At 39.9% G+C, this 17740-nt stretch overlaps 1 protein-coding gene across 13 annotated transcripts in view; it reads right to left on the bottom strand.

Moving 5' to 3' along the window:
• Positions 1-17740, bottom strand: part of JMJD1C (jumonji domain containing 1C) — a 159650-nt gene that overhangs the window by 36714 nt on the left and 105196 nt on the right. For 9 of the 13 annotated variants that reach the window (XM_071438590.1, XM_071438591.1, XM_071438593.1 and 6 more), the window contains one exon: positions 2457-2562. The exons of the other annotated variants lie outside the window; for them this stretch is intronic. In XM_071438590.1, the coding sequence (XP_071294691.1) occupies positions 2457-2562 (106 nt within the window). The remainder of the gene's footprint in view (positions 1-2456; positions 2563-17740) is intronic. 13 annotated transcript variants of the gene reach the window in all.

Genomic DNA, 17740 nt, shown 5'->3' with positions numbered 1-17740 from the left:
CTATGAGAAAATATGTTCAGAGCTGAAGCACACTCAGTGTTTCAGGAGGATTATTACACATGCAGCCTGAGATTGTAATGATAAAAAAACTAATCAGAAGAAAGAAATCAAATCTTTTAATTGTTAAAAATCAAAGACACTTCACTATGTTCCTTGAACCGGTTTTATTTGTCCCAAAAGCTTTCAACTGGGCCAAGTTTGGGAGGAGTTTCATTTTTTATTAAACAAGGAACAAACTACTTTCCTGCCAAAGCTACAATCTCTACTGCAAAGCATGCTGCTGTGACTGCTGCCCAAAGGAGAAGGTAAATGGGCCAATTTTTTTCTTTAGCCTCATTCTTGTAAATAATTGGACTGGTTTTGACTAAAATTCTCCCTCCTCAAACTGGCATGCTCCTTTCCAAATATTTGGAACCAGATTTTAATGCTCCTATCTGACCCTCCTCTTTCTTCAGATAAACTGTGTTTTAACTGCAAAAGTCAAAGTAGAAAATACGACGTTATGGTATGAAGGTTTCAGCATCACAGAAAACAAGGAAAAGGCTGGATACTAAAAATATTGTAGAGGATGAAGTACGAGAATGTGGTAATAACCTTAACAGATGCATCTAGACAAGGCAGAGGCAAAAATGTAGCTTAAATTGCAGGGAACAAGAAAATGGAGGAGGTGAAGCAAACCAGAGAAGAGAGAGGAGGAGAAAAGGAAGAGAACATGACCAGATGACAGCAGCTAGCACTGTCAGAGGGCTGTCTGTGAGCCACTGGAAGGCTGGTGCCAAGGCAGTCTGCGTGAGCAGGAGCAGATTCTGGGCAGAGAGAATGTGACAGCAGTCTCTGCTGGCTGACCACCACCCATGGGGCTGAGGCCCCTGTGAGGAGCACGTGGCTCCTCAGGTCACACATCACATCAGGGGAGCAAGTGGGTCTAAAGCTTCTCCTCAGATGAGAACAACACTGGCATGAGATTCATCTTATCATCTATATTACTACATCTATATTACATCTTCTCATCTATTTTATTGCTCATTTGTGCACTTCTAAGCACAGAAACCCCTGTGTGAGAATCTGTATCTATGAGGACAAAAATACAGACCCTGGAATGATGGGAGAGAGTTGTCTGGGTGATGGGCTGGCAGTCTCATTTAGATGACAATTTCAATACTGCTGGAGCTTTGCTCAACTATTGATTCTGTACCAATGCACACAGAGACTTTTACAATAGCCTTACTGTCGTTATTCTAATGAAATACAATAAACAAGCTCAATTTCAGTTTCCTTTTCATATAACCCTGATTTGATTTTGCATCACCTCTCAATCCAGTTTTGTCTGCAAATTTCATCAACAGACTATTAACTTGTATTGCATCTGATGATATCAGAAGTAAAATCTAAAATGACTAACACCAACATGCCAACTTACTATCTAAGCAATTCCACGTGTTCATTTTTTCAGCATCCTTTTTCTGTGGCCCATAAGAATCATTTCTAGTCAAATGAGAAACTCCACAGAAGGAAAAACACAAGTTTTTTACTCTAAGTTCAGTATTATACTTACCATATTCTTTTAGTCTTCTGATCTTGGTTTTATCAAAGAGACTAGACAGCAAGGAAACCTCAGAGCCATCCTTATAATATCTGATTATTTACAGCTTCCCTCCTAATCTTCATTTACAAATTGACTGCTTAAGCATTTTTGTTCTGAAACTTCTTTCCTGGGGATTTTAGCCCAGACCCACAGAGGTTGGGTTCTGCCTCCTACTAACAGGAACTCCTCTGCAGAGCTTCCTGAAACTTAATAAAAATGCTGCAAATGCATACAGTATTTTTACTATCAGCAAGATGGCACCAAAATAATTTCTTCAAATTCATACTAGTTTCCTTGTAACTTGTATCTACAGTGTAAATATTATTGTACACAGCTTTTTCTGCAACCTCCCAGCATTAGAATTGAGTTACAAATTGTAACTGATTTGAAAGCAAGTTTTCACTCAGGGGGTGAGAGCATGGGGTGGGGATCTGAAAGTATTCTTCATCTGTGACAGAACTGTGAAGAGCTACAAGCACAGACAGGTAGGTATCTGAGAAGTTATCACACGTAACAGTAACACTAACAGAGCACAGAACAGTTTTAAACATGCCAAAATGTGTGTGGAGGCCATTCATACACACTTATTTTCACAACAAACTTCATAAAATATCTACATTCAGACTAATGATATTCAGCTTTTGCTGTAATCACTAAAACATCAAACAAGTTAAGAACAGTCTGAAGCAAACACCAACAGCTTCTTACAGTCTTGTTTCCTTGTATTAACAAATACTTCCAAAAAATAACTTCCAAGTTAAAAAATATATTCTCCATTATTTCACAAATGCTATGGGATGAGTCCCACACAAGTAATGGCCTTAAACTAGCTAACACAGAATATAAATAACACAATTTCCCACATAATTACCTTGCATAAAAATCTCCTGAACCTTTTGTTCCTTTACCCAGGCTTTTACCTCCTCATGTAACTGCGGGTTATCCCTGAGAACTGGGTTTAGACTGTCTACGTCGTCCTAAAGTAGAGATTAAAAAAAGAACCATATGTTATGTTTACTTGTAACATTTCTGTTTATTTTCCTAGATGTATTTTAAAATACAATATTAAGTCGTTAGATGCTAATTTTACTGATTGCCTACAAATCCCTGTACTATTTTTAGAGAAAACTTAAAAGCATAACATAGTGCTAGAAGTTATTTCATGGGAACACGGTATGTCAGATCCCACATGTGGCCAGACTTGTAAGCTATTAATAGGATCACACTTTCATACTGTCTTGCTACAAGCTAAAAATGCCCTCTGAGACTTAGGTGCTCACAGGTATGCACAAAGAATTGTTTAAATAATTACTAAATTTTGTTTAAAAAAAATCTGGTTTCCATATCTGTAAAATGTAATAATATGGACACGTTGAGCATAAACACAGATATCAAACCTACAAATGTAACACATAAGCAGTATTTTAGGAGAAACAAGCATTCTGAGATAAACACCATGGCTGATTTTCAAATGTGTTGGTCTTTGTTAATTAGGTAGTTTCAAATAAGACATGTTTTATGTTTATTACAATCAGTTCCCCTGGAAAAGATTATTTTCCAGTATTTGGTAGGATATCATCTGGGAAATGAAGATATATTCAGTGGCTCCTTCTAACAGAAAAAAAATTGGGCACAGAATCTGGTTCATACCCTTGCAAGCATGGCTTAAGAATCACCATTCATCTCTGGACTCCTAGAACACCTATTTCTCTATTTCAGAGCAAACTTGCTATTTCTGTCTTTGAGACTGTGGCAGAGAAAAAAAGCCCAGTGGCTTCTCAGGCTGAAGACGGCCTTGGAAACCCATGAGCAGCAGCAACATTCATTTATAGCAAGAGAACTTCAGACAGCTAAAATAATGAGTGCAATTCTCCACATACAAAATGTAGAATGTTTTATCAGTACTGCAGCTGAGATAAAGCAATTTCTTTTTTGATCTCCAGCAAGTTCCTTGATGTTTCACAATTTATTATGAAGAGCTCCAGCCACAGAACACAAAGATACAAGTAACACCCAGTGAATTGAGCATTGCTGCCAGGCCCTCCAGTGACACAAGCAATTTCCCTCTATTCATCTGGACGAGATTATTCCTGCTAACCCACTGATCACAGGATATCTATTTCCAATTCAAAATTCACTTCCTGACACTTGGAGATTTGTTGTGCTCCACTATGGAGAATCCATCAATGCTTTGATTATTAGAGAAAATTACTGCTCTCTTTCCTTAGGTTTCTACAAAGGATATGGCCTTGGATTGAAGAAATGGTCAAGATGAGCATTTTAATACATGTAAATTGGAACAAAGTGAAGGGAAGGAAGATCAACAGGACCTCTACCATGAGGTTCAAAATACCAACCAGATAAGTATGCTGTTAGCATTACCAGAGGCACAAGAGAGTCATAACTAAAATTTATTCAAGGATGGCCTCTCCCAAAGCAGTTTAAAAGAGAGTATTGGCTATTTTGCCTACATGTGCAAATCCATTTGAGCAATGATCCTATGTACAGAAAAAATATCACCACCACTGGGAAAAGGGAATTATTTGCCAGGGGAACTCAACAGATCCTGAAACTGGAGCTGTGTGATGATCAATCCTCCATCCTGTGCACTGTCTTTCACAGCAGCTGCAAGAGACTCCTACAGCAGAAATTTCCACACTCAGATCCACATGCACTGGATCTAAGCAACAGACTGAGGACTGCAATTCTGAGTTTGGCTGACCTACAAATGCAGCTGACGTGCAGATCTTGAACATTGTGAGTAATCTCTTCAGTCACATCTAAGAAAACTTGTATCCTCATTTGGAGATTATACACATTGATTAAGTACCATGAAATCAAACCTGTTACTATTAAGATTATACTATTTTCATGAGTTCTTGACACAAAGTTTTTGAGTTTCTACGTCATCTTAAGCCACTTTTGAAGGCAACACACATTCGTGCTTTTTTTCTTAAGATTTCACTTCCTTCCTAAGCATCTTGGCCTTCTTTGAACTTGACACTGAAGATATTGTCCATCCTATATATTGTACATTTGAACCTCTACCTCCTGTTCAGATGCATGACATCAGCATGCTTGGCTGAGAGTGCTCCCTGTGAACATATAGAAAAGGAGACTGCAAAGTCCATTTTGTATTTATCTCCTCACCCTTGGAGAAAGATGAGCTCAAAGATAAGCTACAAAAGGCACAAGTTAGGTCAAAGACCCATTACACAAACTGCATGCAGTTGTGACGGGGATTATGTGCATGATACGAAAGAGAGCCCAGAGTTTCTAAATATACACACAATACACATTTAACACATCAATCACAGGGTAGGGCGGAAGATACTAACAGAGAAGTTTCTGTAATTTCAAAAATTCTGTTATTGTGTGTACATGTATCTACAAAAATACCTGTGTGTCATGACTTACCTTTTTCCATCTGTAGTCTTAAATATGAATATCTAAAACCCAGGAAATTAACTGCATAATGTGTTAAAACTATAAAGCAGTGGCCTTAACCACACAGTCTCAGCACACATCACAAACTCTGGCAAAAGCAGGGAGAGGACAACAGGTAAGGCTGATGACTTGCAGTCTCTTCCCCAGTTTAACACTGAAGGCAAGCAGGTGACTCTGCAGTTCCCAGTTCTTTTCCTTACCCTGTGTTTATATTGCTCAAGGAACAATTACTGTCTACAGATTTGAACCTTGGCAATTGTAACCCTCAGTATTCCTCTTCTCAGCAGATGCAGCATGATTGACAGACTAACCTCCAGAAGATTTAAATGCCCTGCAGGATTTTCCTCCAGACTTTTCCTCATTTGAAAGTAGTTTTACAAACAGAAGTTATGGTACCCTCTCCTAAACTAGTTTTTCCACAAGTCCTGGAATATCTCCTCCAGAAGGATGTTAATACTGGTTTGAAATCCTTATGCAAATCAGGATGCAAATCAAATAAAGGGGACTGTTATATTCTTCTTCAAGTCTACTGGAGGAGGCTCTCTTTATGTACTTCAAGTGGCAGTGCCTCTTGCTGCACAAATGACTGGATGCAACTCTGGGAAGGAGACAAAACACCTATAGGCTAGAAAAATATGGTTGAGATAACCCCTCCTGCCCTTCTGGAAAACAGTCACATGAGGAAATGTGACTATCAGCAGCTTGCCAATCTGTGACTAGTTTTTCACATCTTTGCTGATATTCTTCCTTCTTTCTAGATCAAAAGAGGAATGAACTCACTTCCAGTGGACTGGACTTTATGCTTAATTATCCATAGAACTGGGTCAGCTGCACATCTCTCTAGGTGATCATTGTCACCTGCTGGGGACGTGTTCGACTCCAGGGAAGTTCTGAGATGAACAGAGAATGAAATTTTTCCCCAAGTATCAAAAAAGATGCTGTGCTTTTCTGAGTTTATCTGTTCTTTATCCTTGTGCAAAACGATACAAACAAGCAGGTTGAAACCATAGACCATACCATCAGGTTAAGGTATCACACTGCTCTAACCAGGAAGGAGAAATTCCTGTTCAGAGAAGCATTTTCAAAGAGTTTATTCAGTCATAATAAAATAACTAAAAATAATTTATCATTCAGAGTCCCAGGTGAACCAGTGCTTAGATCACTTGCCATGCGTCAAAATTCCCTTGAGATCAAACAGGAATTTCAAGATAGTACCCACAGAAAAACAAGTCAAAATCCCAATGAGAATTCTCCTTCTTGCTCTCCATCCTCAAAAAAATAGTCCAAGACACTGAGAGCTATCCCCAGATGTGCTGAACCTGCCCATTGCCCAAAGACCATAGAAAGTGCTCTGAAAGGCTCAAATGACCAGAAGTTCCTTTTGCATTTTGGGCAGCCAGGTATGACTGTGCTAGGAGGGTCTACTTATTTCCACAGCTACCTCCTCCACAAGACCCAAACTACTGCAGCAACAATTTCCTCAGCATTTTAAAATACTCTTCCAAGTCATCATTCAGAAGCTTGGGAGGCAGAAATGAGTTCATGGAGAGATGAAACCCTGGAGCAAAGAGGAACAAAGAAGTGGACTCCAGTAGCTGCTCCTAGCCCCAGTCACACAGCCTGCATGCTGCTTATGGGACAGTGCACACGCTCCAGTCAGCTGTCAACTCTCCACTGTCAGTGAAGAAGAGAAGGAGAACTGACAATATGCATTCCAGGTAAGCCAGTCCTACAAAAACAGTGGCTTTTGGCATTAAAAAGGCTTAAATCAGAGCGCTGAGGACTACATCTCAACACACATCACACATTAGGAACCGGCAAACCTTCGTTTGGGAAACCTCCTTCCTTGGTCATGGTGTCTCTGCATTTGGCTTCATGCATCAAGGACATCTCTCTAATATCAGTAGGAACTCATTTCAGCTAGTGTTTTCCAGAGAAAGACTAAGTAGATTTTGCAGTCCTCGCAAAGGTCAACGCCACATTAGTCCTCACCATCTGTGGCTTAATTAACTATAGCTTCCTCTGGCTGCTTAGAGGTTTTCTGATAATTTAGGACACGAATTAGATGATAACTAGTACATAACCAACCTGACAGTCCTGTTTACAATGTTTACACAGTGTGCACTGCACACTAAAATAAGTATTTTGTCAGGAGTTTAATGGTAGAGGGACAACACTTAAATTCAAACAGTGCAAAAGAAAACCTCAAAGTGTCCCGAACCCTCAGTGTTGTTCTTGTTTTCTAAGTGAATATTAGCTTCTATAAAATCAGACCCCAACCCTTTTTTTTCCTTTTGCAGCAAGTCATTTGTACAACTGCACTGAACTTCAGCTGCATAGAAATTAGGTATGAGAACTGCAGTGTGAAAACAAGCCAACACTTCCCTACTGACTGCCACAAGTCTTTAGAGAGCAGAACAGTAGCAGCAAAAAGCACTTCTCAAAATCTAAATGGCTGAGAATTTATACTAGTCCCCTAATGCCAATTTTTGATTATTTTCTTCCATAAAAAAGATTAAGTATTGTACCTGCACCCAGCCTCAAACACATTCATGCCAATTTTTACCCCTCATTTGAAAGCAGGCCTGTACAACTCTCTCATTTTCATTTCTTGATAACCAGCAAAATCCTTTTCTTTCATCTTTCACTGATTATGTCACCTGACATACTGATTAAATCACTGATCTGTAATTTCTTTCACTGACAGTAATTTTTAACAAACCTTCAATCTTAACATTGTCCTACTTGACATCAGAGTGAGAAAAAACACACAAAATGCAGACAGGCAGAATACCAAATATCATAACAAGAACATCACCTATGAACTGGTAGAATCCCTCTGCCCTGCTACCAGACTTTTTTCAGTGGCAGAAGATAAGAATCTAACTAAAACACAGAAAAACTGGCAGCAACTGACACCCCTGAGGGTATTACCAGGCAGGCACTGCGGCTGCAACACAGACCACACCAGAACTGAGGAGGGAAATGACCAAATTTAGATGAGTCTAAATACAGATCTCCTGCAGCTTCCTCCTAGACACACAGCATGCCTAAACCACTGGTTAGCAGAATATTCCTGATTTCTCTCTGACAAGTGAAAGGCTACCCCAGCTGCCAGGGCAGTGCAGCTGCTGGCCAGGAGGTCAGCCAGGCACAGCAGAGGGGATGGCTCTGGGAACCCACGGAGCCCAGCAGGGCAACCTCCCTCCTGCTCCACGCTCCTCATCCAGGGCAACACCACCCACAGACACCAAGGCAGGAAAGCTAGAAAGGCTAGAAAGTTTTTTGGGGAGATTGGAACTTCCCAGTTTACCTTAAACGGCTTTGTCTGAGCTGAGAGAAGAGGCTTAGGCTTAGCAGGCGACGTGAGCGCTTTCTATGTAAACCCAACCCACACTTGACCTATTTTCTGCTGTTCTGAGCGCACAGTCACAATTTACCTCATTCAAACCCAGCAGCTGCTGGGCTACATCTGAACCAGTTAAGTCAAGCTTGAAGGCACAACCCTGACCCCTAAAGCAGAAACAAAGTCGAGCCGAGGTCAGCCCTGCTTCCACGTGCGCAGAGGCACGGCCCCGCATGAGGGCTGGGCAGTGACGCTGGCCCTGCACGCAGGGGCCAGGACACACAACGGGGATAACTAATCCAGCAAGGGGCTCTGAATGCACTGCTCCAAGGACAAATGGTTATAGATAGTTCAGACCACAAACATTTAAAGATTAGGGGTTATTTTCAGTGTGGAACAGCAATGACTATGTTTCTGTAAGTAGGAAGTTAAAATTACAAGGGGAAAAAAGATGAGAATACAAATTTAGTGATTTTCCAACTGTCAGTAAAGTTAACATTTCTCAGGAAAAGCTATCAACGATTTTTCTGCTGCTCCCCACTCTTCCCTATGCATAATACTCCTCCCCACACACTCCTACTCCTTTCCTCATTTTACCTCAGGAGTTGAAACTGATTTTAAAATTTTAATTATCAGGTTTGAGAACCAAGGGATCAGAGCTACATACACTTCTTCAACTGACTTCAGGCTTGAAGATGCATCATCACGCTGATTTGTTCAATTCTGGAACCATAACTGGTATACTAACATTAGGAACATAAATATACGGGGGGGGAAATCTGACTTGTAGTCTAATATTCTCCGTGATTTTAACTTACTAACTCAAAAATCAACAGAGGTATTTGCCTTCCTATAAAACTATCAATACCTCAGGTGAAATTGGCATCGTGGAAAACTTACATTTTACAAGTCAGTTTATTATTCTTCTATCTGTAGATGACAATCTGGTGTGGGAAGGCAGAGGGGAAACGTGAACATGGACAGGATGAACATCCGGCAGGAAAGTAAGCAACAACCAATGGGTAACCAAAACCAAACCTGGGCTAGACAAGTATTGTCAAAAACTGGCCTAAAAACTGCTCTAGTGACATCTACAATAGTCCTGCACTTGAAAATAGAGATAAAAAAAATTGATGACCGTTATGCCCATGAATTATGTTACTTTCTCTCTCTCTGAGCAGCTAGGAAGGACAATCTGGGTCAGAAAAGCAAACTCTTCCCCCAAAGACAGGAATCTTTTAGCATCTAAGACCTCCCAAAAAAAGTGGCTCCTATGCACAAAACAGAAAAACAGAGGGGCTTTCAGCTTCCACCTAGAACACTGTGGTGACCATTTGTACTACTTATATTCTCCACATAGAGACAAATAAAGGTCAAATGTACACTACTCCATGTCCACCTTCTCTCCCATTTTGCTGACACAGCCACACATTTGCTTTTCTTTCATTTTCCACTGAATCATATTTCCTTCCGCTTCCTCAGGGCAGGCTCCACGTTTTTATCACCACCATCTCAGCAATATGCAACTTGTACTGATTTGGCATTTTGTTTTTTCTAATTGCAAGAGAAACAGGGAGGGAGTACTGGTCCTAAGCCACTCAGTCATGTGGCAATACTGGAACAGCCTTTGAGTCACTAAGCAACTCACTGCCACTATGGGAAAAGAAACCTCAAAGTGCAGACATTTCCCTGAAGCAAGCAATTAGCAGAGTGAAGTTGATGCTAACAAGGAGACCTGCTAAGTAAGTAGATTGCAGAAATCTCTTTTGTACATTGATATTAAAATTTAAACTGGGAACCAGACACCCTGTGAATTGTGAACAGCTTTCAGGAGGTATTCAACAAGACCCAAATCACATCAGCTGAAGGACAAGCTGTATGGATGTCAGCATCTTTAGGCTAAAAAGAAAGCACGTTCTGTGGATCACCAGTTGTCTGGACTAGTGGGCAACCAGAGATCAAGGCAAGACAAGAGGCCTGCTCAGACACTGACCACTTTACAAGAGACACATGCTCCTTGCTTGAGGGACAGCAGGGGTTATCAGTGGCACTGGAAGGCTGTGTACCACCACCACAGAAAATGACTGACCACACAGGTCATCTCTGAGCTCACAGCAGTCACCTCCACCAAATCCTTTAGCAGCTGCATTACTCAGCAATACCAGATTCCTTGACAAGACTACTGAGAGCTTACTGAAGAGCAAAGGCCTCTCAATCCAGTTCTGCAGAAGAAAACTGCAGAAAACTGTCCAATACGTGCCAGTGTGATGACAGATCCTAGAATCAACACCACCTCCTAGAGATATTCATCAGTGTATCCCTCTTGTGAATGACTCCCTGCTCTGGAATTTGAACTACCACCAGCTTAGATTACCAACAGCAATCACACAGCTACCTGGTCTCTCCTGCAGATATCCTCAATCCTATTTACCAAATAGGAACTCTGCCAACATACAACTTTCCAACTCCTCTTCTCTGTAACTCATGATGATTATGGGCAGAAGACAAATCCCTACAAACAATAAAAATATTTTAACTTTTTTTTTAAGGCAGAAAAAAAATACGTAAGATACCATCCAAATGTTCTTGAAACCCAGCATGTTTTAGTCCACTGAATTACATTAATGTTTTATTTTCATTATTATTAATTTCATTATTATAATTTATTTCATTATTAAGTGTATTTATTTGATAATGTGTTTCTTGTAATACAAAAATACATACATGTTGGCCCACATGCTCGTATTATGAAAGTAGATCAAAATAAAGCTCATTTTTCTCACATTTTAAAAGTACCACTTTAGTTGCAGAGAACTTTTCAAAGTTAATTTCTAACAGGATTTAAAGCAGCACTATCTTTTTTTCCTGTAGAGAACTCCATTATGACCTGTTGGAGCCTTTTTAGGAATTTTCCCTATAAATAACAGATATGACCAGCTGGGACATATATCATAGCTGGATTAACACTACAGCTCTCTGCAACTCTAGAGAAAGCAGTGGATATGTCTTTTATAGAACTGATGAATAACAGTCTTGCAGAGAGGAAAGATTAAACTGCTAATCAGAAAACAGGGATGTTTCAGTTATTGCTGCAATAAATTCCCTGGGGTAAACTTAGGTAAGTCATTCAGAGTTTAAAATTGATACAATCATCTTCTATTTCACCATATTTTTTCACAGACAAATCTCCTAGCATGTAGAACCAAAAAATTCCTATTGAAGACATAATTCAAAATTGAACTACATCACTTGGGGAAGGAAAAAAAAACCTCAAGCCTGTCAAGCACCATAATTCAGACACCAAGTCTTATGCATTCTGAAACCTGCTTTAACCTGATTTTATCTCCCATATACCAAAATGGTGTGACATCGTGATAAGACAATGAAAGGGAAGAAAACATTCAAATGGGGTAAAACCCCTGCCTCTATGCTTGAAATATAATTTCTAAACTGCATGCTTAAAATTCACAACTAAAATCACAAAAAATGTAATGATTAGTGACATGCACAGAAATTACTATGATTCAAACTCATTTGCTCAGCAAAACCATTAAATACTACCCTCAATAATACTAGCAGATACACTCAAGTAGAGGAGGTTACAGGGGAAGAAAGGGAATAGTTAACTTTAATTCCATTCAAAAGACAGGAAATGTTTGCTAGATTAAAGGGGGGGGTTTCAGTATTTACAAACAATAGTAGTAAAAGGACTTTATAACTGTAATTACTAGTATACTGTTAAAAATAAATAATGCTTTGTGCATCAAGTCCTCCACAAGCCCTTGGTAAAGTTATTCCAACATCTAAGAAAATAGCAAGATTCATACTTGGTTTTAATTCTAAAACTTCAAGTTGGTATAAAATTACTTGAGTTTCTCCCCAGATGTCTGGCCTGGAAAAAGAATTAGGTACACAGACCTGGAACTGCTATAGCTCTCAACCCCTACTAACTGTAGCTTGCTGAAGGCTGTGGAGCAGCTCCCGTGAAGCAGTAACCCCAGACTACAAATTATTACTTCTATTAGAGTAATTTCAAAAACACATTCTGTAAGAAAAATATCTAGAGCTGCAGCCAGAACAAAGGGACATTGTATCAAAGGGAGGAAGGAAAGCAAACAAACCCATGAGCCCTTCACCAAATGAGCTGTTGTGTTATCATTTCAAGATAAGGCTTCATTTGGGAAAGAACACATTTTCATGAAACTCAAGTTTGCCCCTACCTGAAATGCAGGAATGCCTACTCTCTTCCTGCTCTGGGTACAAACTCCCATGCAACACTGCAGAGTTTACTTGCATTCACACTTCTGGGATCCCTAAAGCACGAGGATTCCCAATCCCAACAAAGAGCAGCTTGGGAAACCAAGAACACAGGAGCAAAGCAGCAACTGGTTATAATGTGAAACAGACTTCTCTAGGAGCTGACTCTGAGTCTGGATTACAGAAGCAGGGCTGGTCAGGACCACCACATAAGAGAAATACTTTAAACTTTCATTTTTAATAGATGAAACAGAAATTTTAAGGACACAGAACCAAGAATAAGGCTTCCTTCACTTACTACTGAGAGATATTTTCCATGGATTTTTACTGCTGAAAAAGTAATCACTTGTGATCAAACACAGGAAATTTTTACCCAGAAACACTGGATGGATTTTTAAACTCAGTAATCCCAAGCATGGCCTTTCAGAAGTACCAAAATACTTTAGTAAAAGGATTTAATATTCACTTTCAAAGAAGAAGCAGGTTTTGTTCTATCTCTTCCATTCTGAAATCCAGTCTTTTAATTACTCACTTAAAAACTACCTCCTACAGTAGGATTAATGAAATCAAATCATTGAACTGTTTTTTTCAGAAATTGTAGGAAGAATATGACAAAGGAAGGAGAACTGTTTTCCTATGGATCTGAGTGGCATTGTAGTAACCTCAGTTTATCCCAAGGACCTTCCAACTCTTTCCCCATTCCTCCCTGTGTACCTTGCCACAGCTTCAGCAGCTCCACCTGAACTAGTGGAGCCACACTACTGTGTCACCTTCCTGTGACTGATGGCCTCCCCTGCACACTGCTCACTTCCCTAAGGCTTCTCAGATCTGAAGAACTCCACTCCTGAGCCAGACCTTGCTGAGAGACAAAAAAAGTGACTGAGTTCTTACTTCTTACCAGATCAAGGTAAAACAGAAAGGCGCCATTTTATTCCATCTCTTCTGAGAAAACGAGGAGGTTCTCAAACAAGAAGCTCTTCTTCAAAGAGAAGCACAAATACAGGCTTAGGGCAGATGATGTACTCGTCCCTCTGACTCTGCAAATGGAGGGTGCCAACCCCTCCTCCCTCATTCCTCTCCTTTTGTGAGCTGGGATGAAACTCTCCTGTCCTGCACGTGTTGCTGGGAGTGAGGAGTGCTGTGAGTCATCTGACCCACTTCTAGCTAGACCAGCTTTGTGCTTCCCCACATGCTGGAGCCGAGCACTTCGAGTCCAAGTGTCGGTAACGAGCTGTTTAGACCATCCTCTTTACAAGGCTGCCAGGGAAGCCAGCTGGACTCCTTATGGGTGGTCCAGAGACATGGGAAAGAATGGAGACAGCTCTGCAGCACAACACTGAGCAGAGTTAAAGATGCAGAAAGCTCTGTGTGCCTGGGTTGTCTGTGGAGGAACCAAAAGCAGGAGGGGAGCACAGAGGTTCTGTGGCCGGCACCCGGAGCTCCCGAGCTGCTTCTGGCAACCTCAAAGGGTGGGACCAACCCCAAAAAGCTCCTGCCTGCCCATCAGTGGAGGTAAAAGTTTATGGGAAAAGCAATTTTCAGCTGCAGTAGTTATTTTTAAGCCTGAAGCCTAAAGTAAGAAGTTTGAAAGATGAGTGCACATATAATTATGGGGTGCTTAAAATACAGACAGAAAAATACTATTTTATCCCTGTTTCAAGATGTTTAAAGACTTTTTTATGTGCACATGTCATTACTATACAAGCCCAGCTTACTTGCTCCTACAAGCAAACAAGTCACAGAACCCAAAGGCATCCAGGTCTGAAATATCCAATGTCTGCCCGTAATGAACAGAAAAGCAGAGCAGTGGCGTTGCCCATGGCCCTTCACTCAAGTCTTTCTTAATGGCATATATGACTTGAATTTGTAATAGATCAAGATAAGTGTATATTAGCTCCTGTATCTGATGTACCTACTTCATGATTAGTGAGAAAGTTTATTGTTTCAACAATCTTTAAGGCGTGTTAGACATTTGACCTGCCAGCATTCAGATGTGCCACACACACTTAGAAAAAGAGCAAAGTACAGGTGCCTATCACTGTTCATGCAACACCTCCCACGGGGATTTCTCATTGCCCTATCTTTACATCTGCAACCTTCAGCACTGAGGTAGACAGGCAGACTGTACCATTTTGAAACACTAAAGCAACCAGGCTTGTCTTCCAGAAAATAAAAAAAGTTCTGAAGGAGAGTGTGAGGCCTGAAGAGAGATTTCACTATAAATATTCATTCTTAGCAAGTTTTTTTTTCTTTAAACCAAATAAACAAGAGGACTTTTGAAAGACTGTGCACCCTTCTACTTTCCTCCCTGAGTGGTAAAATACCCTTTGCAGGACATTTAATGATTGTGAAGGAACTTCATTTGAATTCTGTCCTGCCTCCACTGTGCACATTTGCTCCAGTGCTGTGTGCTCAGAAATCCTTTGGAAATACATTATCACACACAGTATGTACATATTTGGAAGTATATAATCAATCATGCACGCTTGCTCTGCCCAACCCAGACACAGCTGAAATGCACACACTGCTTCAGGCAAAGCAGAGTCTTTCCAGATCTTTCCACAAGCCTATTTTACTATGAAAAAAACCAAAATATAAACCACTTTTTGTTATTCTTCATTTGCTTGTCCAAAGTATAATGCAGTTGACTCCAGCTGCTTCAGCCAGCAACAGCAGAATCACACACTTCAGCCCAACAGTGTCCGTGACGGGCACTGCCAAACACCAGCCAGACAAAAACACCACTCTGATGAGGTCACACATACCATATGCTGGCCTTTAATGCTTCACATCCCCATCTATAGTCCTTCAAGTAAACGACAGTGCTTAAACAAATTAAGGCATGATTAGCTTTGCTGCTGCCTAACTTAATATGTGTACCACAAAACAGACACACAGAGATGTCAGAGAACAGTACAAATAACTTATTACAGAAAACCTCTTCAGTTCAAAGTATCTGATTGAGGTCACACTTGTATGTGTACACTTAACTGTTAATTTTTCCTTAAAACTGCTTTTTGGAAGAAATGTTCATTTTCATACTATACCAAGAGCCATTATTAAACTCACTACACTAGTGAATTTTTAAACACAGAACATACATGATATTATGAATGCAAAGTAGAATTCACTTTAAGGACCTAATCTACATGTCCATTTCAAGACTAAACTTCCTACAGATACTAATTTAATGTAAAAAATATCAAAAAGTTGTACATTTTATGTCTATTTCCTACAAAGCACAGAATTTCCATTCCATTGCTAAGCAAAGTACCACAGCAAACCTTCACATCTGCTTTATCCTCAAGATCCCCTTGTCACCACCATAAAAAGCACTACATGACTAAATGGTCTGACCATCCCACATTAATGAATGAGTCACTCAGTCACACACAAGTTTCACATAAAGAATAATACAGTTTACATCCTCCATGAAGCAACAGAGATAAAAGCCACAGGAAACAAGTTGTAGGTTAGTGTTTAAAGCACCACACATACAGAATCCAAGCAACTTCTCAAGAGAAGAGCAGGATTCTAAGCAGTACACAAAAGGCGAAAGAAGAACCACACATTTAGCAGTAAAGAACAAATTCACTGGCAAGTGTTACAGCTGGTATAGCAAACCTTGTGAAGACATGGAAGTGGGCTCACATAATGCAGCAGCGTACCCTACTTTTAATAATGATATTCATCTAGCCCTTAGCAAGGTCACTGAATCTCCTAACAATTGAAACATGTTTATTTATGCAAAGAGCAGACATGGCATGGGAATGCATGGGTCACGATTCCCCAGAAGTCCTGCCAAAGTCTCTTTAATCTTGTTCTGGAAGAACCACTTCTGGTAACGACAGTAATTTAGTTCTTTGCCTACTCAAACTTTGTTTTTCCTGCCAAGTCTGAAAGGATGCCAAGTGTGCTGTTTTCTCTGCTTTGAGCAGTTGTCACCTTTACACTGGACAGCAGCACCTTATTCATGAAGCCTTTTGGCCCAAGAGTTATGTGAAACACCACTGTTTCTTGATCAGAACTGATGTGAGCAGAATTCATACCAAATACTCGTCTGCTGCCCATTACCAGTATTATGAGTCCATGTAATGATGGGAAAAATTAGTCAGTAGTTAAGAATTGTATCTGAAGTGAAATGGAGTCTTCCCACACAAATTCAAACTTTGTTTGTTTTGGCAGGGAGACACTGGAATTTTAGGCACTAACAGCAAAATGCAATAAAAAAGTGTTTAGGTCAACATGGTCTCTAAGGACTTCATATTGAAAATGTGCAGCCATGAGAGCTTGAACAAAAAACTAAACACGTTTCAGAAGACTCAAAGTTAACTCATCCATGCAAAAAATGATTCCTCAGTTCTGTCTTCTGCTCACAAGCAGATCAATGCTATTCCAGACTAAACAAGGGAGCAGAACCACCATTTTTTTTGAAAAGGAGATACTAACAGGAAGTTTACCAAAGATTTATCTAGGATCTGGTATAATGGCAAAGAAAAGGGAGATCTTCCAGAAAAAACATACAAGCACAAACTACCTTACATTAAGTGACTAATGCTAGGAATGTGATTTCTACCATTAACAGAAAACAGCATGCAAAAGGAATAGAAACAATCCTCCCACTTGAGCTATCTTTGAGCAGAAAAAAGTCTCAGTAATAAAGCTAATATTTCTGTCTAACATACTGTTAGTACATATAGTTTCTATTCTCTTGAAGACATTATCATTCAGTAAAGCTCTTATCTGTACAATTAACTTGTGAAACTTGGCACTGAGATATTGCCAGCCCTGCAAAGAGAAATTCCTATGAAAAACATTTCTCAAGCTTTTTATAACCATTCAAATAAAGAAATCTTTGCACTATTCATCAGTGAGCACAATGCTGTTTTATGCTACTACAGTCAATATCCAAGCAATATCCAGTTAAAATGCAAATTCTGGGTGCCTTGGTACTTAGAGGAATCTCTGTCAGGAAACTTCTTGTAATATTAAAATAAACAATTTAAGTATCTTGTCGCCAAACTACTCATGATGGATACAGATCAACAGCCCTCATCTCAGGTTTCAATAGGTAACTATTTGCTCCATGAGAGAAGGAAAGAGCC

The sequence above is a fragment of the Agelaius tricolor genome, unplaced genomic scaffold, assembly GCF_023055355.1.
Source record: "Agelaius tricolor isolate 1412-34295 unplaced genomic scaffold, bAgeTri1.0.p SCAF_13, whole genome shotgun sequence".
Taxonomy (NCBI): Eukaryota; Metazoa; Chordata; class Aves; order Passeriformes; family Icteridae; genus Agelaius; species Agelaius tricolor.
This window is presented reverse-complemented; position numbering and strand designations above follow the sequence as displayed.